The sequence below is a fragment of the Lontra canadensis genome, unplaced genomic scaffold (assembly GCF_010015895.1).
Source record: "Lontra canadensis isolate GAN:19392208 unplaced genomic scaffold, GSC_riverotter_1.0 scaffold4, whole genome shotgun sequence".
Taxonomy (NCBI): domain Eukaryota; kingdom Metazoa; phylum Chordata; class Mammalia; order Carnivora; family Mustelidae; genus Lontra; species Lontra canadensis.
Genome location: NW_022630998.1, coordinates 49,929,610 through 49,956,353, shown reverse-complemented (window position 1 = coordinate 49,956,353; position 26,744 = coordinate 49,929,610). Strand labels below are relative to the sequence as shown.

The 26,744-nt window shown below is 40.9% G+C and overlaps 1 protein-coding gene across 1 annotated transcript; it reads right to left on the bottom strand.

Annotated features, from left to right (window-relative positions):
* Positions 1 to 17,596: 17,596 nt before the first annotated feature.
* PLK2 (polo like kinase 2) lies at positions 17,597 to 23,575 on the bottom strand. The gene is made up of 14 exons (XM_032850203.1): positions 23,211 to 23,575; positions 22,540 to 22,647; positions 22,279 to 22,395; positions 21,949 to 22,078; positions 21,631 to 21,718; positions 21,067 to 21,162; positions 20,760 to 20,958; positions 20,520 to 20,667; positions 20,063 to 20,160; positions 19,625 to 19,754; positions 19,142 to 19,382; positions 18,890 to 19,019; positions 18,517 to 18,627; positions 17,597 to 18,382 (listed from the first exon to the last, which is right to left on the bottom strand). The coding sequence occupies exons 1-14, from the start codon at positions 23,478 to 23,480 to the stop codon at positions 18,191 to 18,193; spliced, it is 2,058 nt and encodes a 685-aa protein (XP_032706094.1). The 5' UTR covers positions 23,481 to 23,575; the 3' UTR covers positions 17,597 to 18,190.
* Positions 23,576 to 26,744: the final 3,169 nt, after the last annotated feature.

Below are 26,744 nucleotides of genomic sequence, written 5' to 3'. Positions count from 1 at the left end.
TCACTGTAGCAAAAGTTGGAGAAAATATAAAATATACTGAGTTTTGGTATTTGCAAAAACCATCCAGTGGTTTCAGCTGACCCAAATGGAGGGAAAATAGGCATTGTACAAATGTATTTGTAACAGCTTGATTCCGTGTGGTCTTGTTTGTGCAAAGGAGGTCAAGAAGAGCCCTAACAACCCACTCAGTTCAGCATTCAAATTGTGATAATGAACTAGTCCTCGACTGTAAGATATTCAATTGCTTGTGGATAGAACAAAATTTATATTAGCATATTCATCATTATACTTTGAAATAAGTTTTGGCACTCATTACTCATGAATAAAAGAACGTCAGGGCCATGAAATCCTCTGAGGCAATTTTCATAACACAAGGGTTTATTTTTTCAACCAAAACCTTCCACGACTAAGGCACTTTTTGGAAATTGAACTTAATGCTTCAAAGTGCCTATGTGAAAAAAGGATGAAATTTAATTTTTGAAGGTTGGAGTTTTTTTTTTTTTTTATTTCATAGATTTCCCCTTGAGAAGATGCAGCAGATGCAATTCAGAATATAAAAAATAGCTCCCTGTTTTATGATGATGAAAGTGTCTAGATTCTCATTCTGACCACAATTCATAGTTCCTCCTCTGTATGGAAAAGAATCAGGTATCAAACCTGACTTGAGCATGAGGTAGTCTCTCATCTCCTATGATGCAAATTAGTTTATCAGAAATGTTTGTTTTTAGAAATAAAATAGGGTCCTCTGTGTTGTACTGACTATGCCTCATTATTATTTATTGAGCCCTTTGATTTCAGAGTATTTCAGTGAGTTTTAGTAGTCATTTCTCCTTGTTTCCCTTGCAGCTGTATAAGTACTATTGTTTGATAAAGAAAATCATGAACAGAGATACTAAGGTTATGGTTAACATTGTGCCAAAAATAGCCATTTCATTCCATTAGTGCAGCTAATCCAGTCATGGAGGAAAAATAGCAGCTCGATCATGACATTTGGCACTATTGGGACAATTAAGAAAATAAAAATAAATACATACTTTTATAAAGGTATCTTAAATAAATTGACTGTGGTCATCACAGATAGAAATTTGTTACAAAACTTAGACCCAGCACCTGCCCAACATGTGAATTAATTCATGGGGATGAGAGGATGGGAAGGCTACCCCCCAGTCCCACCCCCTGAAGATATAAGCAATTTCCATCATGTGCATACCAGAACACTTCCATAAAAGAGGTATTCGTGTGTTCACTTGAAATTAGTTTATCTCATTTTTCTTTTTCACATTAAGAATTAGATTGCCCCACCGTGTGAATATTTTGAAAAAAAATGATAGCTGATATTTACCAAGTCTTGGCTGTATGCCAGTCACTATCATGGATTATTTTTGCCTGATCTTCAGAAGGTTCATGGGCCTGTGACTCAGATTTTATGCCTACTTTAGAGGGACTGTGATAAAGGCTCAGAGAGGGACACCTGGATGGCTCAGTCATTGGGCAGCTGCCTTCTGCTTAGGTCATGATCCCAGAGTCCTGGGATTGAGTCCTACATCGGGCTCCCTGCTCAGTGGGGAGTCTGCTTCTCCCTCTGCCCCTCCCCATCGCTCCTGCTCTCATTCATTCTTTCTCAAAAATAAATAAATAAAATATTTTTTAAAATAAAATTAAAAAATAAAGGCTCACAGAGAGAAGTCAAGAAACTTGCCTAAATTCTCACTAGGTTTCATAGAGCTCAGTGATCTGACTTTAGAACCTGCATTCTTTCCCGTTTTATCAAGGGAGAGAAAAGTCCAAGCATGATATTCGTCACTCAGATTTGTCCTCACTCTTGACCCATAGACACACAACTTGGTCCCAGGTAGAGAAGACACTGTGAGTAAAACCTAAAATAGTTGTTTTCACTGAAAACTCACAAGACAGCAGTAATTTGATACTCACAAAATGGGGGTGGGTGGGCCTTCTTCCTCCTTCTGCACGCAGTATACCATGTGCTTTATAAGAGTGGCTTCCACCACTGAAGTTTCAAGCTCCAAGCTGACAGCTCTAGAGGGTTTCAGGCCAAGAGTGGGATGTTGCTTCTTATGGGACCAAGGAGCCCATGTTAGGTGGGCCTGGTGCAAGACTTTCCACCGCTAGAGAAAGAAGAGCATGGCCACCTTAGAGCGACTAAAGCAACTGGAAGAAACTAGGAGAATACCAGTGAGAGATTCCCCCAAGACTCCGTAATCAGGTGGGTAGGGAATAATATCCATGGAAATTGAAGGTTCTACAATAACAAGTAAGAGCAAGAGCCCAGAACACCCACATCATTGTTCATCTCACTCCATTTTCACCCGCCTCCCCTCCAAGGCTGGGGAAGTCCAAGAAAGCACAAAGTATGAATTTAGTCCCCTGATGGTATCCTTTGTACCTGAACCATCTGACAAATAGTTCTCAAAACTTTCTTACTCCCCTGTTGATGTTTTTGATTTTCACGATTTTACTCTGTGTGGGTTCACAGTGCATTATCAGTGGTATGTCACACTGTGATTATCAAGACCTGAGTTTATCTCTTTAACACAGTATATAATTGTCTCTGGCCAAAAGAGTAAATTGACATTGTAATTATATTCAAAGTTAATACATAGGTTTAGGAAGTAATCCAAAGGAAACATATCAACACAATAGCAGCCACATAGGTGCCAGGACGGAACTGAACAGACATTGTTACCCAAACCTCATCATTGTTTTTTTGTTTGTTTTGTTCTATACTTCTGACATTTTTAGGAGCTGGCATGAGAAATCTTTAATTTCTTTTTCACAGCTAGGACTATTGCCACTGATTTGTAATAGAAGAAAGTACGAGTATGTTTTGAAGGATTTTATATTTAAGGCCAAAAAGCAGGCAAATTTTGACAGGGGCTATCAAGGAGAATGGTTACAGTATGCACACACACACACACACACACACACACACACACACGGGTGCATGGTTGTGTCTCTTGGAAGAGGGACAGGCAACTTTCTTTGCTCAATTTCAGCAGTTATCAGAGTGACATGCTGGTCATGGCACAAGCTGAAACACAAGAATCAAAAAGGAGAGAGTCTTCTGAGTTTCCAGGAATCCTGCCAAGGTCAGAAGGCCTCCCACAGGTACGGCGGTCACGACCTGGGATTCACCCTGGAAACACAGAGCTCACCCACGTGTTTCCCTTGAATGAGGATTAGGCAATGAAGACCCCGGCCTTCTTTTCCCTAATGGAGGCATAAACTCTGGTTCCTCATGGCTTCATATAGATATTCTCAGTGTATCCTCCCGGAGTGCCTCAATAAGGGAAGCTTCTGCCTATCATGGCTTTGCTTACAATACCCATAGGCTTAGTAAGAATACTTCATTTGGGTAGAGCACTTTGCATTCTCCAAAAACATTTCAAACCTATATCCAGGGTTATCCTCACAATACCCGTGAGGTAGAGTTAGGGTGACATTAGCCTTGATTTGCAGGTTAGGACACAAATTCAGGGAAAGGCCTGGCTTCAGGTAACTTCTGCCACACCCCCACACTGTTCCTCGAGCTGTGGCCACGCTTCTAAAAAAAAATGAACCCTCAAACTGCTGGGAAGATGCATCTTTCAGTTTTTCTTATCGCAGGGGACCCTGGGGCAGCCTGGCCTCTTTAAAATGTGGGGTGAAGTGAACAGAGATGAACTTTATTTTATTTGCATCCTTCATTTTAAGGTTCCGTTTACCACTGACTGTGCAGTGACGAACACATTGTTAGCTTCCCTGGCAATCAATTTCTCTATCGTTAAAACCACAGAGGTAATATTTGCCACCCACTGACATAGCTAGAATTAAGGGATTAATACCTCTAAACTACTGTGAACAAGATGATTTCAAAAAGAAGTTCTGGAAATAGAAACATGTGATGTATACTGAATACACTGAAATGTTATTTTTGAACTGAAATGACGATTTCACCGCTGATTCTTATGACACTGAACTCTTCATTGTTCAGATGATGAAGATGATCATGATGATTTCTTTTCCCCTTGACATGCCTAGGCAATAAATGGAGTTTCCCATGTTACAGATTCTGCCATTTCCCAGCTGGCTGCTGCTGCCTACAATGCCATTATCTTGTACTCTCCACCTGAGACTTCATGCCAGTTGGTTTGTACAAGCTGAGGATGTAAACTTTGCCTACTTTGCTGTCCATAGGTACCACGGGCTCAGAAAAAGAGCCTAAGATGATGAAGCAGGCTTTGCCTCAACCCTGAAGGTGCCACTTTGCTCCATAACCCAGCAACGACACAGCAGTGTGGCTGGCCTCAGTGCCTGGTGCCCCACAGTGACAGTCCTCATTAGTCAGGTTGACTTGCTTCCCACTCAGGGGAACTAGAGGATGTGTAATCTCTCCAAAGAGAGCCTGAGGTATAGCAACCAGACAGCTGAAGTCTTCTTAATTAATGACTCAACTTCAACAGGCCACAGTTACAAGGGATGAAACTATTAAGGCACGGAGACATCTCTGGCTTGCCCATTGGATATTGTGTGCTTATTCCTCTGAAGCCATTTTTTGATAAGAAGGGCTGACCTTCACACTGGATTGGATTGTCTGAGAAAGAACCTGCACCAACAGAATGTTTTCCACAAAGGTGCTATCATCTGTCAGTGTCGACCTTGAAATGACACAAAAGCATTTTTCTCCAAGAACCTGAAATTTGCAAATTAGGATTTTCATGATTGATAATATATGTTATTAACTATTTCACAGGAAGTAATTTTTTTTTTCTAAATTAGGTAGTGTCACTTAGCTTTCCTATCTTTCTCTTGTTTTCAGAAAGACAATGAATTAATATACTGCTAAAAGTCTTCTAAGGAATAAAAACTTATCTTTTAAAGACCTAAGTGCTTTACTTAGTCCTAGTAAATAGGGTCCACCTCCAAGAGAACAAACAGAAACAAGTCAATGAAACAGTTCATTTCTCAAAAGCTTCTATTTATTTATTTTCTTAAAGATAGGGAATCTGAACTCAAAGTACTCAAAAATATTCATTCTTCCTTTAGAAAACAACCCACAATAACTTCCCTAGGGCCAGGAGATTGGAATATAACCAAAGATTGAGAATCTGCCTACTTTATCGACCTAAAATGCTTTCATGTTGACCAGAAACTTTTCCCTACGGACACTAGGTATGTTTTACCATCACACTGGTTCTGTGGCTACAGTGCTAGAGAAATACTATAAATACACCTAATACCGTCTCTGAAAAGCTCATAATGCTTCCCTGAAAAAAAGTCACTGGAACCCACAGAGAAATTAAGGCTATCTCTGTGTAACTGCAATAAATTATACATATTTTTTAAATAAGTTACTTTGGTCTTTTGGGTACTAAACTAAGAGAGCAAAAGAGCAAGAACCAGAGTCTACACCTTCTTTGTAAGAATTTGGAGTAGTGTGATGTGACGGGCAATATCTGTATTAAAAAATCACAGACTTTTAAGTTTTCAGTAGATGTTGATACAGCTCCAATTTTTTTTTTTAAGATTTTATTTTATTTGAGAGAGAGAGTGCACCAAGGGGGCAGAGAGAGATAGAGAATCCCAAGCAGACTCCCTGCTGAGGCATGTAGAACTAGACCTGGGGCTTGATCTCAAGACCCTGAGATCATGACCTGAGCTAGAGCTGAAGCCAAGAGTCAGAAGATTAACAAACACCCAGGTGCCCCCCTCCCCCCAAACTTCTTTTTGAAGATTGATAAACTCAAATATTTTTAAAAAATGTTTTTTTGACTATTAATTCTTTGAAATCTTTAAATATTATTTTTGTTATTATGATTTGTTATTATGACTCCCAGTTTTCCTGTTTTTGTTCTTCTCTCCATTAAAATAAGATAGCTTCAGGAAACCATGACCTGTCACTCTTCGCACCATGAATGCTAAAGAGAAAAGCCACTTAGGATCTGGGAAGCCCTAATAATAATTTTAAATTGCTGTGCAGTACATTTCAGTGTAATGTCTACGTCACTAAAGCAAACCAGCTGTTACATATCGAAAGTGCATTCTCACTTGTAATTCATAGGTGAGCCCATAAAATGTACCAATAAAACTGCAGTTCTAAATGCATCAATAAATTGACACTGTTACTAAGTTCAAGGTGACATTCTTTTAATGTATTTAGGAACTCAGAAGAACATTATTTTATAACTTCCTTTCCTAGTTTATTATAACATCTTGGTATGTTTAGTTACTCTTGGCACTTCAGCTAATATTGACCGAAGAAGCTAGTGTGGCTATATTTAAACTCTTATCTTCAGAAGAGTTTCATCACACTCCACAGAATATTTTAGGTATTTTTAAATGACTGAGATCTGTTCTTCTCAGAGCACAATTCAATTTATCTATTTTTTTTCTGTCAAATTATTTTTCCAGTTTTACCCAACGGAATTGAGGGAAATCACTTTTATTTGAAATGACTACTCTGTATTTCTCTTTTGGCCTTGCCTCTTTGAAGCCAGGATGAAATCATGTCAGTGTTTAATATAACCATAAGCCTCCAAGTTGAAATGACAAGTAATCAATTATGACTCAGAGTCTGTATAAGATTGGTGATTAGAGAAACCATATCCTGCCCAAATAAGTTTATTTCATTCTCATTTACCAGATGGTACCTGTGTCATTGATGTTTTTTTACCACCATTGTTAGAGTTATCTTAATGAGCAGATAAAGAAAAAAAAAAAGAAAATATATAATGTGTAAAAGGGGCCAAATAAATTTGTGTAGCTTGAATTCATTTTTCTGCTGCTCTGTTTAGTGAGGCATAACAATAAGGTGAAAATATTGGAAAATCCTAACCTTTCATAGAAGAAAGAATGGAAACCAAAGGTGTAGTAACATGGGAGTGGGTCATGCTGGATGTGTCTTAGCTATATTCTTGTGGGATCCCAAAGGATATTTTATAGGGTAACCATATACTTCATATTCCAAATCCAGATGCTTTTGACTTGGGTAAGGCATGACCAAGACTTCGCCAAATAAACTGACTTGTGTGGTCACCCTCCACACACACACACACACACTCATATCTTTGGCAGTGTGCTACTGTTCAGTAATTAAGAAACAAATTGGACTGTTTCATCAATAGTTCTCACATGTTCCAAACGATGTAGTGAATACCGAAGGGCCTTCATCAGTTGAGTGTTGGAACTATGTAATTATATTTCAGGAGAAGTGTAAGAGTTATTCAATTCAGGTTTCCTGATTTTTTTTGACTGAATTGTTTTTGTGTCACTTGAGAATATATAACCTTTTTCTTGATGATGCCTTTAAGGTAAATCCACTAAAGCTTGCCTTTATATAACGGGGTCAAAATGTAAAGTTTAATTAAAAACCTTGCTCCAGTATATTCTGTGTGAACCACTGACATGCTTGGTTGGGAAGGTTCTCCACAGGAGGCGGCAGAGGGAACGGGAGGCCTTACAGCTCCTCCAGCTCTGCTCTTCAGTATCAGTAACCACCAGCATGCTCTCGTCCAAATCTAGAATGTCTTCTGCAAACCACAGTGGAAGTGGACTAAAATTTATTTCAAAGCATTTCAATTCTGTCATCATAAAGATAGAAATATGTAAAAGCCAACCCTTTGCCCCTCTTTATTATCTGGAGATGGACTATCTGCCTTGCAAGGTTAAACTAGCTATCTGGCTATCCACTTGGTTCCAAGGCCATACATTTCTCTTTTTAAAAGGAAGAATTTCTTACTGAATAAACACATAAAAAAGGTAGCTAAGGGCTCTGGAACTAGGATGTCAGAGTGGTGTTAAATTCCTTGTTTCCGTAAAGATTGTCCCAACAGACTCAAGATCTTTTAAAAGTAAATTTGGGTGATCAAGGACAATTACTACATATGTTGACAAACTATGTTCCAAAGGATATTCCTTGTGATCTTAAAGTTAATTCAAAACACAGTGTACCAGGGCAAGTAAGTTTGGGGGAAAAATTTAAATACTTTTATTTATTTATTTTTTTAATATTTTATTTATTTATTTGAGAGAGAGAGAGCAACAGTGCCTGCATGCAAGAGCTGGGGGAGGGGGAGAAGGAGAAACAGACTCCCCACTGATCAGAGAGCACAGTGCAGTACTCTGTCACAGGGTCCTGGGACCATGACCTGAGCTGAAGACAAATTTTAACAGACTGAGTCACCCAGGTGCTCCTGGAAAAATTTTTATATGCTATTACTCTTTTGGAGATTGACAGTGTCAATTTGGCATATTAGTTCCAGAGAAGTCTTGACTTTTAAAAAATCTATTTAATTTATTTAACCTAGTATTTCCCAAAACAATTTGCCAGCAAAGATTTTTTTCAGGGAATATTTTATGATACCAAAAGAACTGTGTGATAGCGAAGAAGTGGCATTCCCTAGAACAAAATTGGGAAATTTGGGGACACCTGGGTGGCTCAGTTGTTAAGCATCTGCCTTCGGCTCGGATCATGATCCCAGGGTTCTAAGATCCAGCCCTGCATTGGGCTCCCGATGGGCGGAAAGCCTGCTTCTCCTTCTCCCACTCCCCCTGTTCTGTTCCCTCTCTTGCTCTATCTCTGTCAAATAAATTTTTTTTTTTAATTGGGAGATTTTTTTGAAGATAGTTGAGAAGGGACTGTAACAAAAAAAATCAACAGAGGACTTGAAATGTGGGAAACATTATGTGACTTCCCTTCACCTTTGTCAGTCATAAGAATTGCTCTCACATTTGGGTATTATCCTTGAAATCAGATAACCAGAGAAATAATATGCACAGGGAAATATTAATAAAGATAATACTAAAATATGGGAGAAAACTTATATTTTCATTTTTCTTCTGTTATTTTCTCTGAGTGTTAAGAAATAGCTTTTGTAGGGTACCTGGGTGGCCCAGTCATTAAGAGTCTGCCTTCGGCTCAGGTCATGATCCCTGGATCCTGGGATCAACCCCCATATTGGGCTTCCTGCTTGGCAGGAGGCCTACTTCTTCCCTTCCACTCCCCCTGCTATGTTCCCTCTCTCCCTATGTCTCTCTCTGTCAAATAAATAAAATCTTTAAAAAAAAAAAAAAAAAAAAGAACTGCCTTTGTAGATCAAAAATGGTCAAATATTTTTAATACCATATTGTTCAACATAATAGATTCTAATATAATTTTTTTATTGTATGGCAGATAAAAATAAGCACCATGTTATTATTCATGATTATTCAGCAAGCATTTGGCCCAGTTGTGTCAAGCTTGGTATATCTCATTAAAATCCTAAGTGGTGCCTGCTTTATCATATATTTTTATAATTTGTTTATTTTTGTTTTCATTTTAGCCCCAAATGTTTCTTATTTGGAGGACTGATTTTTGTCCTAAGTTTTATTTTATTTTATGTTACGTTATATCATGTCATGTCATGTCATATCATGTTAGAGCATGAGACCAGGGGAGGGGCAGAGGGAGAAGCAGACTCCCCACTAAGCAGGGAGCCAGATGTGGGGCTTGATCCCAAGACCCTGGGTTGATGACCTAAGCCGAAGGCAGACTCTCAACCAACTGAGCCACCCAGGTGCTCCGTAAGTTTTATATTTTAAACGGAAAGTGTAACTTTGTATATTTTCTCTGGTGTTAAATAATTTTTCATATATGAAGACTTTGAAAATATATTAATTCACATACTTATGTTCAGGTCATCTTGGTTTTCATTGTTTTTAGGAATGCATGTGTTTTTTAATTACTGTATTAAAGTAAAAAAGATTACTGTTGACTACATTGCTTTAACTTAAGGCGTATGTGTGTGTGTGTGTGTGTGTGTGTGTGTGTGTGTGTAGTCCTGGGGAAGGGAAAGCCTGAGAGGAACATATCGGATCCCATAAAATTCACAGGTTTTTCTGTTTCTTTAATAGTCTGTTTCTTTAATAGTCTGGGCAGGCAAGTGAAATTTGAAGAAAATGTAACTGCTGCAACTCAAAGTATATTATTTAGATAAAACCAAAAAGCCTGGTGCTTTTCTCCGGCCTCTTTCATCACTTGCCCTTCCCTGTGATTAATCTGTATTGAGAACATCCTTTGAAGTTTAATCCTTAGTTTCTCTGAAGCAAAATTGTCAGGCATACCCACAGGATAATGAGTAGAAACATGGAGATAGGTCATCAGAGAATATGTGAGGTCAAGTCCATGTGTGGCAGGGAGAACTTGCTGCAGCTTCACCATATATGTTGCTTCACCTCTAATGACTGTTCCACTAACAATATGCTAAAAGGAATGGACAGATTACCCCTACTGACCCACAAAGTTCAGGTATTTCAGAATTAGTAATGTCTATCAGTAAACCTACAGAAGGACAGTGGGACTAGATTATGGTCACTGCAACCAAAATTTGCATTTGAACCAACAGTCCAATTAAGTGAGGCATGATCTCTTATTCCTAGTCTACTAAACTTTCCAAATTCCCCTTAATCTTAAATTTCATCATGAATTATGTGTGAGATGACTTTAATCTCCTTATGTTGATCAAGGAGGAATCCATGAGGGAAAGAAGTCCCATATTATGGTGAAGCCCTTAGCTTATAAAGACTGTGGTAGGTCTTCCTTTGTCTGTGTCAGAACTTAGTCCTTCACTTCGCTTTAGCTCTTTTGAACCCTTAACAGCCACCAAAACCAATAACACTTAAATATCTCAGAAGGCAGGTTTTGGTGAAACACATACTTTTGCCCACATCATCCAAAATATACTTTGTAGAAATGAAGCCAACTTTTGTAATCAGAATTTGAAAATAGGTAAGTCCCCTTTAACTTTCACCTGGCAATGAATAGGGCTCATATTCAAATATCTACAGGAACAAAAAGGTGGAGGAGGCAGGTGAGGACCATAGAGAAGGCTTGCCTCCACCAGTTGCCTCCTGTCAGCTCCAGCTATTTGTTGATATGCAGAAATACAAATCCTGTATTTCCTAATCTTGAAGTTTTTCAAAAGAAGTTGGAAAACTTTGTTTTTATAGCTCCCAATGATTATGTGATAACTCCTTGAAAATGTTTTGAAACCCTCTCTACTCCAAACAAAGGTCTCCTCTCTATCAATTTCCAATCTGGGCTCTTAAGTTTTTCCTTAGCCTTTATATAGATTGTACCTTCCCTTTTCATTTCTCCTAGCTCTTGGCTCAAAGCGTATCCTCAAAAGCATAATTCTAGAATTCTATATTCGTATTAGAAGTATTGATCTTCATCCTCAAATACAAATTCCCAGGAAAACAGTTTGCTAATGAGATTTTTTTCTTGAGGTTGACTTTTATATTCAGAAGTGTATGTGGTTTTAAAAACACTGAAATCGTATGCATTTAAACTTCTGTTTCTTTGCATTTTTAAGTTTAGCTTTAAAAATTGATTCTAGGGGTGCCTGGATGGCTCAGCGGGTTAAGCCTCTGCCTTCAGCTCAGGTCATGATCTCAGGGTCCTGGGATCAAACCCCACACTGGGCTCTCTGCTCAGCAGGGAGCCTGCTTCCCCCCCACCCCTCTCTGCCTGCCTCTCTGTCTACTTGTGATCTCTCTCTCTGTCAAATAAATAAAAAATTAAAAAAAAAATTGATTCTATTTTTATGCTTTAATAAAATATTTTAAAGAGACATTAATAAATGATCCAATTTAAAAATTAAATTCCCTTAAGTCTTTTATGTTACAATTATAAATATATGACTTCCTTTTAAAATATTATATTGCAGTTGTCTGATATATCATCAAGAATTCCCAAGTATGTAAACATTCTTATAAATGAACAAAGTAGGGGTATCTGGGTGGCTCAGTGGATTAAAGCCTCTGCCTTCGGCTCAGGTCATGATCCCAGTGTCCTGTAATCGTGCCCCGCATCAGGCTCTCTGCTTGGTGGGGAGCCTGCTTCCCAGTCTTTCTCTGCCTGCCTCTCTGCCTACTTGTGATCTCTCTCTGTCAAATAAGTAAAAAAATAAAATAAAAATAAATTGAACAAAGTAAACTTACAGGTTTGAGATATTTAAGTTCTCACACATTATGCTAGTAAATATAAATGTCCTAAGATTTCATCTTAAAATTCTAAATCCATATGTTACTAAAATTTCACTTTTTAGTTTGGATTATAACACTAACATATTTGTAGTAATAACATATAGTTCTTATGTTAGGCCTACTATGTAGAGATTCTTTAACAAAAAATATTAATTCCATTCTTATTATCTTAAATACCTATGGGGCTAATAGTAAATGTTATAATTAAGAGATATTTCACAACTAAAGAAACTGTTATGTCATCTAAACAATGTTTGTAAGCTAAGCTAGCTAAACTATTATTTACAACATACAGCTATACATATAGAGCAAGATACTACACTACTACTGGAGATGTTGAGGGAACTTTTCAAATCCTATAAATTACTCAGAACATCGCTCAGAGCCCATATAGTCTATATCCCTATGTTTGAGTCATTACCACTGCTGTGCTGGAGCTAGCCTATGCCAGCTCATGAGAACTGATGGTTAAAATTTCAGGAATTAGGAATTGTCCAAGCCAACCAGTTATTAAACACAGCCATTATTAAAATTAAATTATAGAAACTCGCTTCTAAATTATATTAAAAACAAAAACAATGAATACTCAATGCATCACTAATTATTTTACTATATTACTTAAAAATATTATCTATTTCTTGAAGTTACTTACATCTACTCCCTCTGTATGGTGGAAATACTTTCTAATGAGGTGCTACTGCGCATCTCCCAACTCCACATTCAGTGACATCACACTGGTAGCTTGAAATCAGCCAAGATGAAAATACCTATAGCACAGAAACTGGCAGCCACAACACATCAAGGCTCTCCCAACCTCCCAAAGAGCTGGTCGTTAACCAGTTCTTAGTAACTGCTAGTTAAGTCGTTATCTAATTCTCTGTCTGCCCTGGCTCTCCCAGACAGCTGTATCCTATGTTATGATTTTGCATTTCCTTAGCTCTTGAAATATTTAAACATCTTCCATGTCATTCTAAGGTTCTTTGAAATTCACATAATCCTGAATGTTTAACATTCTTTCTGTTTAGTAGGACTACACAAATCAGGTAATAAATCAATATTCCAGTTAAATTATTTTGGCATGTTTGGTATGATCCTGGCTTTAAAGGTTATTTTGTTACCATTGATTCCAAAGCAGTACAAAAGACAGGCATTGTTGACTTTATTTCATTTAGGCCTGCTGCCTGGTTTCCTCTAGTACTAATTTGTTACAGGCCTAAAAGATAAAATTTGTTGTAACCCACATGGTCAGGTTAAAATATCTAATAATTCAGTATTTTGTAGCAGAGATATCTCAGTTAATATGTTATTTTTATCTTAATTTGGAAGTGAAGTTATTGTACCTCAATCATTAAAATCAATTTCATTTTATATATAACTGTATTATATAGCTAATCCCAGGGGCAAAATCCATATATCCTTTTCAGTTGAATTCCAAACATTGATGAACCATGATATTAGATTCCAACACTGCATATGGGAGTTAAACTTTTTAATTTGAATTCTCTAATATAACTAAATTGTGGTAATTCAAACAGAGATGCTTTCCATTACTAAAGTTAATAAGGCATAAAGAAGTGCTAGAACAAACCATGAATCTAAGCTTACACAGCCTAGAATCCCTTGCAAGTCAAGAAGAAAGAAAATCAAATCTACAGGTTTCTGTTTATAGAAGAATTTATTTCAAAACTTAGAAATATACTGACTCTGTCATACATGGAATTGCTATAAAATACCAACACTGATTTGTGTACCTTATTAAAAAATATATCTTACTCATTTTTAGTCACCCAATCTTCATTAAATTAAAATCCCTGTAATGTAAAAAAGGTCTGATGATGATTCAAATCACAGAGACCTAAAGCAAAATGATTCCTGCCCCTCACCCTGTTCTTTTCCTCCTCCAAGCTTCTACTGCCTGTCAACCTCCTGCCTAGAGAACCACAGCTCTTAGCACTTTGGTCACTTTGGGACTGACTGATGAGAAGAAGAGGTACAGATGGGCATGAAATTAATGGAAGGCAAAAGGAAGAAGAAAGGTAGGTCATTCTTGGGCTGTTAAAGCTCAGATGCATCCCTGCCCTTTCCCTGCTTTGTTTTACAATATAAGAGTGACCCTTGCAACTACATTTCTTGGGCTCCTTTTCCCTTGGCTTCCGGTTCATTTGGTCAGTAGGAGACTGAAGGGCAAAAAGAAGGAAGAATCCAGGATATTTTGTCCCCATTCTTTTTCAGCCAGATTTGTGCAGGAGTCATCTCAAGTCGTGACTACCTCGGTTTCACGATTTCAGACCCCTGGTAGGCAGTAACCGGAACTCTGATTTCTGCCGGAGAGCCCCAGTTCTGAAGTGCATTATTACCGCTTTCCCTCGGGAGTTCTCCCAGCCACAGGTATAGTAGTGGTTTCCTGGACTGCCTCACCCTCCTCCACCCCCACCCCCACCCCACCCCCATTAGGCTCTTCCTTCCTCTTTATAACCAATGACTGCCATTAAATTCCTTCTCTTTGGAAGCGCTAAAATGATTTTTGTATTCCTGACTGGACATGACTGACAGAGACCGGAAGGGGGAAAATGAGTCAGGTGTTTCTTCCCTAGGTAACCAGGGTTACTGCTGTTATGGGTGTGGAAGGAGGCAGAGGAAACAGAAGAAGAAAGGGAGCAAATATTTGCTGAGCACCCTTGGTGTGCAAGTGCTTTATGATCATCTCCACAGATGAGGAAGCAGAAGCTGAGAGACGTATTTATGGGACCACATTGTTAATACATGGCTGTATTCCATTTCCACTGGAGTGTGCTTCTTCCCTAGCAAACGTAGGGTTACTTTCAAAAATTGCTCTTGAAGGGCTGAGGGGACTAAGATATAAAAGCAGTAAATGTCAGATAACCTGGGATCTGGGTTCCTGTCGTGGCCACACTGAAGTTAGCTGAAGGTAGCTGTTACTATGCATCAGAACAAGTTCATCTTTAAAAATTGCCTTTTGTCTCAGCATATACTCTGCTAGGATTTGGGCTGTCTAACTGAGAAACATTCTTGAGGTTCGAAGGTGTTCATTAAGCACATCTGCTATTTTGGAATTGTTTTTATGGAATTCAGGGGCCTTTTGTATAGGAAAGTATAATTTATCTGGGAATTTCTTCTCCTTCCCTCACTGCAAAGGTTCATCAACACTGTCACATTTTATATAGCTGGACTTAGTAAAAAAAAAAAAAAAAAAAAAAAAAAAAAAAAAGAAAGAAAGAAAGAAAAAATCTAGGTAGAGGGGATGAAAGAGACTCACCATCCTATGTGCTCACATCTACTCCTATGATATTACTTCAAACCTGGTTACTTCCAAATCTTGCTTCTCTCCCCTGTTTTCTGGACCTCCTATGTCCTCACACAAGTCTAATTGAACATGTCCTATACTCACTGTATTTTCCTGAATATTGTGGTTCTCCCTTTTATGTTCCTAATTTATTTCAGTTACTGGCCCCATAGTACAACATGATACCTCCCCTTGACTGCTCAGCCAGTCATCCCAACCCCCACCCACTCCCTCAGACTGCACACTCAGTCAGGTGCCAAATCCTGTTAAGATTAGCTAAGTCACTCCCAAATCTGTCTTCATTCATTCATTCATTCATTCATTATTTCACTACTATATGGCAGGCCTGGGATTCAGGTGTGAGAATACTGAAATAAACCAGATAGGCTAAAGGAGATACTTCCTGCCTAATTCTGTATGCTCTTTTTCAGTTTGTCCTTTCTCACCTGGTCCAACCATTAATCTCTCTACTGTTTGGGTTGTCTTTCTCCATCTTCTTCGCAACCCATTTTACCTATGCCCCTAGAATGCATTTTGTAAAACCAAAATAGAAGGTCACTTTCTTCCTTAAGTTCTTTCAGTAACTACGCATAGCCTTCAGTGTAGCCTAAATGTCTTGGCATGACACAGTGGGACACATCACATCTGTTTCTTCCAGCCTTTACCTGTGATGCTTCAAAGCCACACACGCACTCCCACAAACTCTCTGACATCTGCGTCTGTTACTTCCACTGCTTAGAATGCCCTTCCCTGTCTCACATTTCTGTTTAATCCCACCCATTTTTCTAAACCCAGTAAGAGACAGACTTCTTCTCTGGAATCTATTCTCCAAGTCCACCCCATGCCTGGGGCTCCTTCCTTAGGATACCTGTTCTTGGTTCCCACAACACTCAGTGCATACATACCTTTATCATAATATCATGGCACACTTATCAGATTAGTAGGTAAATGCACTGTCTCCTCCACTGTGTTGGGACTTCCTTGAGGGCAGGGAGAGGCTCGGTTTCATCCTGCATCTGCAGTGCCAGGCCCGGATCTGCACATAGTAGATGTTCAAGAGTGAATAGGTAAATACTTTATGAAAATGTGAAGTAATGTACACTGTGAAACTCACAAGGAAAGACCATTTCTTGCTCTTTGCAAACTCCTATTTTTTTCCTCTGCTCGTAAAAATAGAAACAGACCCTGTTTTTGCACACCTCCCTATCAGTGTAGTTATCTAGTATTCTTTCACTATAAGCCCTTTAACCACGGTGAAGTTGTCTATGTGACCAGAGAACTCCAGCCAGTCAAGTTGTTCTGGGACCTGTTAACTATCCCTAACAAATTCCCCAGATGTGACTGAATTATTAACAAGGTAGAACAGGTACAGTGTTCGTAAGAATTTTAGAAAAATGTGAAAGTACCACCCACATTTCTATACTAGTACAGGATTCCAGTGTCCACAGAGCCTAATATATTAGAGTGCTGCTTTTTGCAGGACAGTATTTTCCTTACTGGGATTAAAGTTGTATACGTATTTCCATCTCATACAGGTCACTGGAAGTTCAGATTAACAGAAGGAGCAGCTTTTTATACCTGCCCAAGAGTAGATCCCACTGAAAAACATTCTCAAATTGGCCTCTTGGAGAGTTTGACAGTGTAAATGATGGGCTTAAACCATAGGTTGATTCCTTGAACATTCCTCATCCACAATGCACCCACCAGAAGGAAAATAAAATGACTTATTTACAAAGTACTTTCCACTACTGAATGGTGTTCTTAGTAGTGCCAGCGGCACCGGAAGTGTTTAGGCAGGTTTAAGCTGAGTAATACATTTAGGTGGTGCAAGTACTATAAAGCATAGAGTTTTGCCCATATTAAGATAAGCTTCCTGTACCTACTGACACATAACAGAGGTCTGTTTACACAGGATGACTCTGGCTTTCAGCTCCAAGCTAAATGAGCTTTAAGGAAATACTTCAGAGAAATTGGCTGTGGATTTAGTAGGAGTGCTAGATTTTGGTTGTTAACAAGAGTAGTATTTTTGTTACAATCTTCTCTTCTCAAGCTAGATCTACCCAAAAATGTTAGATTGTACTTCAGATGTTAAGGATTTACTTCTTAAATTAAAAATTTTAAAAAAAAGAAAAAAGGAACAAAACAACAACTAAAAAATCTAACTTTCTAGCATGCTTCTATACTTGATGTCAGGCCAAAGAGTGCCAAGAATCCGTGATCAAAGAATGTTGCAATTCAGTGATGCACCATACCAAAGACAGGAGACTGCTGTTTTTGCTTTTTCATACTCTTTATTGCCAACGGTTTAAAATGGTCAACATAAAAAAAAAGACATTTTGATAATAAATACTGCTCTTTTGGCTGTAATAAATAAAAAGTTTATTAACAAGGAATGCACTTTTCCAGCCACAAATGTCTTCAAAAATTAACAAAAAAAAATTATATATGGCCATAGTTCACAGTTGAGTAGCCAAAAGCTGCTCCAATTACAGCCTTTAAACAACATGGGAGCTTCCTCCCTTTCCCTCCCCTTTGGGAAGTATATTCACAGTTCCAAGTCCTCTGTCTGAAATGCTCTCAACAGAGAGAAGAGTCAATGCACCTTTCTGCAAAATTGTCTGAAACACCTTTTAAAACAGGTACGTCAAGGAAAACTGCATTCTGGTTCACTCTCAGATCGTCCAAAGTTCAGAACTGTATGCCTCAGCCTGGTCTGGCTCCATCTAGTCCTTCAGGCCCTAGAGGAATTGTTTTCGTACCACCACCTGTCCATCTTTTTCAACATGCTGTAGACCATCTGACTGGCTTCCCTGTAGATCTCACAGTGGAAAAGAGGCGTCCCATAGGGTCCATTCAAGAAGTCTTTCAATTACATCTCTGTAAGAGCATGTTCAGAGCATATTCCATTCGATGCTTTAATTCTAACGAACAGCCAGACATCAGCAGAGTTGTCAGTCTGAACGTTGTAGATATCCTGTCCTCGTTGATGTAAGTGAGAAGATATTCTTCATTTTGGCTACAGATGATTATTTTCGTATGATCATGGTAGAAATTCACCTTTCAAAAGGAGACATAGACATTAGACATCTCTAAATATTCAAGAATTAGACAACTGTGCCCAACAATTAAATGGCTGTATAAAAACCACTTTTTGTGACCTAAATACACACATTGCTGAAAGGTTCACTTACCTGAAAGGTGCCATCATTGAAGAGCATCATTAAGGCCTTATCAGATTTTAGCCACTGAAGGAGGTAGAGCCGAGGTCTTCGAATATCGGTAACACTAGGCAGATCTCCACCCTAGAAGAAATTGGGAGGATAAGTGCCCATAAAAATTTTGCAGTTTCCAGTTCTTCTAGCCATATGCCTGTCCAACTTGAGTGGGCATCGGAATGGCCTTGCGGTTCCTGGTCCCGCCTCCCAGAGATTCTGACTCAGTAGAGCTAGGGCAGGACATGAGCATCTGCACTTCTAACAAGCTTTGGAGCTGTGCAGATGCTACTCATCTGTGGACTACACTTCAGATATCACTGCCCAAAAGCCATATCCAGGAGGTACTTACATCCATGAGGTTCTCCTCCATGTAATGAGAGAAGTATTTGAGCACCGTCACTTGACTAATGAATTGTTCAGGGGCATCTGTTGCAGGGAAAACAGAGCACTGGCCAAGCTCTGCATAATAGTGAACTGTTCTGAAGAACAGGAACCATAGGGAGACAAGAGAAACAAAACAGAAGCAGTTAGTCACTGTTTTTAGGTTTCTTTAGTGCAAGACTAAAGAAGTGACAGGACTTCATTAACTGGATGTACTTACTTTTTATCTGGAAGCAAGCTCATGTGAGCACCATTGTTGAAAAGGACACCTACAGTGTGGTCTGAGAGCTGGTACCCAAAGCCGTATTTGTTAGAGTAATCGACCCATTTGGTGACCCACTGAAAGGAAGTGCTCAGCTGCTCTTTGGGAATGCAGTCAGCTTCTGGCATGTTTTCTAGACATCCTCGAAGGACTCTTGCTACTGTGTCTGCAACACTGCCCATGGTACTGTCCTCAAGGCCTGAAAAGTCAGGGGAAAAATATAAAATAATTAACAATAAGACCTTAAGCTTTGGTGGCTGCTAACTTTCCCTCCACGACTTCAAAGGCCAGAAGTCTCAAAACTGTTCCTTGCCTTTTCCCAAATCCTCTGATTTTGCTGCTTCTTTATTAAATTGGGCCACAAAACAAATGGCTCCACTTACTTAGTATTAAGCACTGGCATTGGTAGTTCCATGTAAAATGCCACTGACAGCTACTTACATTCACTGCTACTGCTGCAGCTGCCAAGAGTCCCTCGGACGATCATGCGAATAGCATCTCCCATCTGCTGCTTATTTTCTACTGCAGGAGTTCCAGATCTGGCGACTGTAGTGGTAGGTGGCTGGAGCTCCTAAAAAAGACAATGAGTCAAGCATCTACAATTCATTTAAGATTGAAAATTCTAGGTTAAGGTGAGATTATGGCAATTGCTGGGAAAGCGGATCAAAAAGCAATGGGCGCAAAAGGTGTTTCAGGGATTCGAGTGCATGCATTGTTGAAATGAAAAACAAAATCTTTCCTTTTAAATGGATGGAAGAAAAGCTTTAAGTTTTAAACTTAAACATTTTTGAATCGTAATTATCATAATCCATGTGACGATTAGCAAAGAGCAGGAATGATACAAAGTGTTTATATCTATTTTATTCTTTTCCAGCATACCTCATCTGTCCTGTGTTTGCTGGGTTGCTGAGTTATTGAAGTCTTTTTCAAATCATGCCTAAGCTTGTAAATTTCTTCATCCTCTTTAGACACTCTATCTGTAAATCAAAGACAAGAATTATGATCATTAGTCTATGCTAACAAGGTAGGAACAGAGCTAGCCACATTTCCTCCTTTTGCATTAATAACCAGCTTATGAGCATTCAAGGCAAAACCGGCATTTTATCATTACCATCAGCTGCAATTATGCAAGAAGCACACTTTGTGTATGAAAAACAACAACAACAACAAAAAACCCTATCCATCCCATTTTGCAGTGCAGATTTATCATGCTATAAAAAGTTTAACAGCATTCAAACATACCAACTGTTATGCTAACATAAAAACATTCTTTTAACTAAATTATCAAATTTAAATAGAATACTGGATACAGAAAAGCAGAAGTCTTATAACTTACTATGTGTGTCAATGTATCTTGCTTTGTCTTTTTTGCCACCAAAAAGAGCAGCAGCTGCTTTCTTAAAGAAATTCTTAGCCGGGCTTGACAAATGGAAATCTGGAACTGTATGACAACAGCTAGAAGAGAGTCTGTCTGGAGTGAAGCCCTGAGGAGTACCAGAAAAGATTTTTAGTAACCAGTTGGTTGAATAACTGTGATCAATTGCACAGAATAAAAAGACACAAGAAACATGCCAACCTGCAAAAAAAATTCATGTCGAATGATGTCATCCAAACTGGGACGATCCTCTGGATTCTTGGACAACATGCTAGCTATTAGGTGCTTAGCAGGAGCCAGCAATGAAGATGGCATTGTATACCTTGCTTCTCTTATGCACCTATAAGTTTCTTTCAAATTTGTCGTTTCAAAGGGGGGTCTTCCTAGTAACATTGTATACCTGTGTGCAAATGAACACTTCTTTAGGAATGGTAACAAAGCAACTCTCTTCGACTGTTAAATTCTAAATACAAATTTGCTTTTTTATAATTTTGGTGCCTTTACTTACATTACACAACCTAAGGCCCAAATGTCTGATTCACAGCCATGTCCTTGCTTGTTGAGGACTTCAGGAGAGAGGTAATTTGGAGTACCACATATTGTTCTGGAAAAACAAAACAGGAAGATCTCATTAAGAATGGTCCTACTGTCTACACTTAGTTCTCTGGATAAAAACCTCTGAAGTATTGTATTCCTATTTAATTCCTATTTAGAAAAATTTGACTTTTTAATTTTTGGCATCTCAACAATTAACATTTGACCGAGTGAATAATTTTTTTAATATGTGCGCAGTTTTCTTCAACTACATGACAAAGTGTTTTTAACCAACTGAGACCAAATACGCATAGCATTTGTGTAACATATCACGCAAATATGAGACAAATTTCTTTCATAATCAACTCATAGGCGTAAGGTACTCTGCCTAGTTCATAGTGGGCACTTACTCTTTCCATGGATTAACATTATCATGGTTTGTGGATGTTAGTATCAATGGACCTTCTCCAAAACATTTGGAAAAAAAATAAGGGCATCTTTGTAAAATCCTGTCAGGATGTATCTTTCTGACTCTTACCTCCTTCTGTGTTCCAAGGGTTCCAGCCTGGCTGCCAAACCGAAGTCCCCGACTTTTAATTCCATGGCTTCATTAATAAAAAAGTTCCCTGGATGATAAACAAAACAAAACCTGAATCCCCTTGAAAATATGTTCTAACCGAATACACACACATTCTTTGGAGGCAGGCAATCAGGTGTTTACTATGAAAGTCACCGATTCAAAAAGGAGATTGCATAGGCTAGATCCCAATTAAGAACATTAATACATAACAAGGAAGACAGAGAAGAAAACACCTATCTTTAAGGCAAAAGTCAGTGTTTGGAATAAAGGGCTTACCTAGTTTGAGATCTCTGTGTAAGATTTCTTGTTCATGAAGGTACTTAAGTCCAGACACAATCTGCCTGAGGTAGTATCGGACTTCTGGCTCTGTCAACACCTTCCTTGCTTTCAAGATATGAGCCATGGACTAGGAAGAGGAGAAGGGAAAAAGAGAATCTGTCAAAAAAGTTATCAAAATCAGTAGTTTTCCTTTTGCAGGTTGAGTGATGAAAGTTAACACTGCAATATAATAATTGCCACCACAGCTAAAATCCCAGATAAAACACAATCTGAATCCCATTTCAGTTTGGGGGAAGTAAATGGACTCAAACAGGAGTTAAAGCTTACCCTTCTACTGCAGTATTCCAAGAGAATGTAAATGTTTTCTTTGTCCTCAAAGTAGTGGTAAAACTGCACTACATGCTTATGATGAAGGATTCTGTGAAGCTCTATTTCTTTGTCAATCTGAAAGAAAAAGCAAGATAAGGCTGATGAGCCTCCTGTCACCTTCCCTAAGCCAGTTGCTTACACATGCAGAAGACATTTTCTTAACAGGGAAGGGCCATCCCTGCACACAAAGAAAATACTTTAGTCAACAGTCATACACACCTTTTCCCTTTGATGAGGTTTAGCTACTCTGCTATGAGGAATAATTTTTGCAGCATAGACTTTGTTGTTTGTCAAATCTGTCATCTCGTAACATTTGGCAAAGCCACCCTGAAACAAAGCCGAGACAGTATTGAGTGTGGCAGAAAAATGGACAGCAGATATTTTTAAAATATTTTAAAAATTAGGGAAGAAAATTACGGGGAAGTAAGGGTGGACAGACATGTGCTCCGTACTTTTTAAAAGCTCCTTTAAGAAAGACAAAGCATTCCTGAAAACAGTGAAACAGTTCCCCTTCTCCCTTTACAAAGAGGAGCTTTATGGAGGGGGCTGGGAGCAGGGAGATGAAAAATAACGTCTGAAGAGACCGGTCAGGAAAATTCCCTGCGGAGCAGGTGGAGGAAGCTAGGGGCTGGAGCAGACAGCCCTCGCTTTTGGCCTCACGATCAATTTCTTTGGGCCGCGGGAGGCACTTGGAGCCGCGGCTAAGGTTGTAAAGCCGATCCGGCGCTGTCAGCGTACAAAAGCCAGAGCAGGGCAGGTGAACACCCACGTCCCGCCGAGATCGGAGGGCCCTGAGAAGCCAAGACGCTGGGACTCAGGGTCCAGCCGGCTCGGGGGCTACCCGGCAGACCTCCCTCCCATCAGGTAGCCGGGCGCCCGCCGCTCATCACCTTTCCCAGCACTTTGCCCCGGCAGTAGCGCTTCCCCGTCGTGGGGTCCACGATAATCCGCGAGATCTCGGCCCCCGAGTGCGAGTGGTGGTGATGGTGGTGCGGGGCCGCCGGCTGCCCCTGCGCCTGGGGCTGCGGCGGCTGCGGCTCCTCGGGGGGCTGCTGCGGCCGCTTCTTCTTCGAGTCCCCGCCACAAGCCTTGCCCAGCGCCTGCTCGCACATCTTGGTGCTGGCGGCCGGCTGGTAGGTGATAGTCCGCAAGAGCTCCATCGTCGCCTCACGGCCAGGCACCTCCGAGGTGCGGACACACGTCCGAGCTGGCCCTCGCCCTCGAGCCCCCGCCTCCACCAACAACCCGCGCCCGACGTCCGCGTACACTTGTGAGAGTGCGAACGCTCGGCCAAGTCTTATGTATGGCGAAGAGAGGGGCGGAGCATGCAAACGGGATGCGACGTCACGGGCGACGCCCCGCCCTCCGGCCGCCGCAGCGCGCGACGCCCGTCTCCAGGTCGGAGCTGGCCGGCCGCGTCCCGCTAGAGACCGGCGTGGCGACGGGGACCGGCCGACCTCGGGGAGGGGTCGCCGCCGCGGGCAGGCCAGCAAAGGGGTGCGGCGGTCCCGGGACCGCCACCCCATTCACTCCTCGAATGCTCCGAGGTTCTGGGTTTGAAATGGAAACCCGAAGGCTAGCGCCCGGCCCTAGCCCCTCCCTCAAGTCCGCCCTCGCCCCGCCCCGCTCGCCGGGTGTCCGGGTGGTGAGGTGTGGGAGACCAGCCGGGCGCTCTGCTAACGCAGATCCACTCCCCCGCACGGTCCTTCCTGACCGCCCCGCAACCTCACGCCTCCAGTCAGGTGTGACTGTGTCCGGAGTCCCCTGCCCAGGCACGTGAGGCCTCACCCTGCGGTCTGGAGACCTCGGTGCTGCCTCCCGCCGGCCCCGCCGCCAACCAGCACTGCTTCCCGGCGTTTTTACCCCACCAGCTTGCTTCTGGTTGGGGCTGCGAGGTAGCCCTGCAGAGCTAAGCGTTTCGGGCTCCCCGCCGCTTCTAAATGAGGTGGTCCCAGACCCTGGTGTGACTGTTGCCGAGTCCCGCTTAGGCCTGTTTCACCTCTGCCCATCACTCTAGAGCGGGTCTTTGTAGGAGGTCAGGCCCTTAACCTTGGAGAGGGAGCCCGCGCCCTCGCGAAGTCTTACCCCTTCAGGTTGCTCTAGGACTGGGGAGCAAGGCCGTCATCTCCTGGGCTGTTCCAGAAGTGCAGGCACTGGTCTGAGTGGGCAGCGGTTAATAAAGACACCGGCCTTGTTTGACAGTAAGTTGTGTTAAAAGCGCTCCTGGCGCTAATTATGGCTTACCGTTGAAGTCATCTCTCGCTTCTTATTTGGAAGGGGTTATGCACAATGCGTCCTTTAAAGGCCCAGGAAGTCACCTGGCTGCCCTGGTGCTGGGGGAGGGAATGCTAAGGCCTCCTCCCCTGCAGGGGCATTGGTACCATGAAGGGAGGATCAGAGGCCAATGAGCCACAACATGGCTCAGTTCCAGTCCCAGATTCTACTCTTCATCTTGGCTGACCCAGGAACACCTTTTCATCCTGCTCTAGTGCCAACAGTGTAACATTTCTTGAGCGCTAAGGTACAAGGCACCGTGTATAGGTTTCTGAAATGCCTCTGTCATCCTGCAACGATTCTGACTGGGAAATACTGCTGTTCCCACTTTACAGACGAGGAAACTGGGGTTTAGTGAACGGTTCCATGTGTCTGTTAGGAGACCAAGGTATGTTACTGAGCGGGAGACACATCTTTTTGTCCCAGTTAACGAGATGTGCTGAACTATTTTTTGATACTAAATGCCAATGCTAGTGACATTACTGGGTTAGATGAACCCCTGGAAGGTACTTACAAAAAGGGTTTCCTCCAGCCCACTACCAAGTTGAGGTATCCACGGCATGGATGAAACAAGCGTTTTCAGAGACATTCTGTGTCAAACACTTCCAGCCTAAGGGAGGAAGGAGGCTTCACTGGCATTACTGAGTAGAAAGGGAAAGGCTTTTTGATTCTTTGAACAGCTGAGGGCAAGCACAGGCATGTTTCTCCTAAGTGAAAGTAGACTTCACTCCCAAGATGATCAGGGCTGATAGGGGGGTGGGGGTGGGGATGGGGGTAGAAATGAAGATTTACATAATCCTCCCCTTTAATAACCCTGGGGGTGACCTCTGCTCCCCAGATGGATGCAGACCTGTTCACTACCCTGCCTCAGGCATGCTGGTTAGAAAAGACCACCTGAACTTCCAAGAGCATTTTTACACTACACCCTTCTTTTATTGGTGGATAGTGAACTTTTTCATTTGTTTATGGCCTTCTGAGAGAAAAGGACTGTGAAGCACAGATTGTCAGGGTATTTTTCATTACTATTTCAAGTCTTTAGTTACCTTATACTCTTGTCTGTATTTTTGCCAAATGTATTTCCGCACTCGATGGACTGTGGGATATTCCATATGAAATTCAGGTCTACCCTCCAAACCGTTCTGGTATTTACTAAATAAGGTGAACATTGAATGTGTGTTCTGAGAGCCTCTGGCCCGGGGCGAAAATCAGATTTTTCGGTTTGTGGTGCCACCACGTGGACAGAACCAGGATTGCAGTCCATGCCATCCGCGGATCTGAAAAGGAAGTACTTTCCCTTGGAGATCATTCTTTAATTACAAAATATCATTACTCTGTAGTTCTTTGGCTTTAAATGCAGATACAGTTAAAATCCCAGTGTGATTTCTAGTGACACCTGGCAAGCTGATTCTAAACTTCATAGGAAAGTGTAAGTGGTCAAAAATAGCAAAGTCCCTTTAAAGAAGAAGGTGGGAGGCCTTTCCCTACCAGCTGTCAGGACTTACAATGAAGCTGTAGCAAGTAAGAAAACACAGCCCTGTCACAGGGATAGACTGATCAGTGGGAGAAATAGAATAAAGTGTCTACAAATTGGCCCATATGATGTGGCACTTTGATATAGGACCAAAGAGTCATGACAGATCAGTGAGGAAAGGAGGGACTGTTCAGTAAACAGAATTGGAACCAATGATTTTTCCATGTCAAAACAAAGTAAAATCCCCATCTCCCACTGGATGAGTTTTCCATTTGCTGCTCTAGCAAATTACCATGGACCGGGTGGTTTAAAGGACAGAAATTTTTCTCACGGTTCTGGAGTCTGGAAGACCAAGGTCAAGGTGTGGGCAGGCCTGGATTCTCTTGAGACCTCCCTCATGGGTTGCAGATGGCTGCCTTCTGGCTGTGTCTTCACGTGGTCGTTCCCCTGTGCACTCCTCAGGCATCCCTGGGGTCCCCTCGTATGCCCAAATTTCCTGTAATAAGGATGGAAATTAGACCGATTAGGGTTTCACCCAGATGCCCCCTTTAACCTTAGTTAACCTCTTTCATGACCGTGTCTCCAAGTACCTTCACAGTCTGAGAGACTGAGGGTTAGGACTTCAATATATGAATTTTGGGTGGACATAGCTCAGCCCATAACACACACTGTATACAAA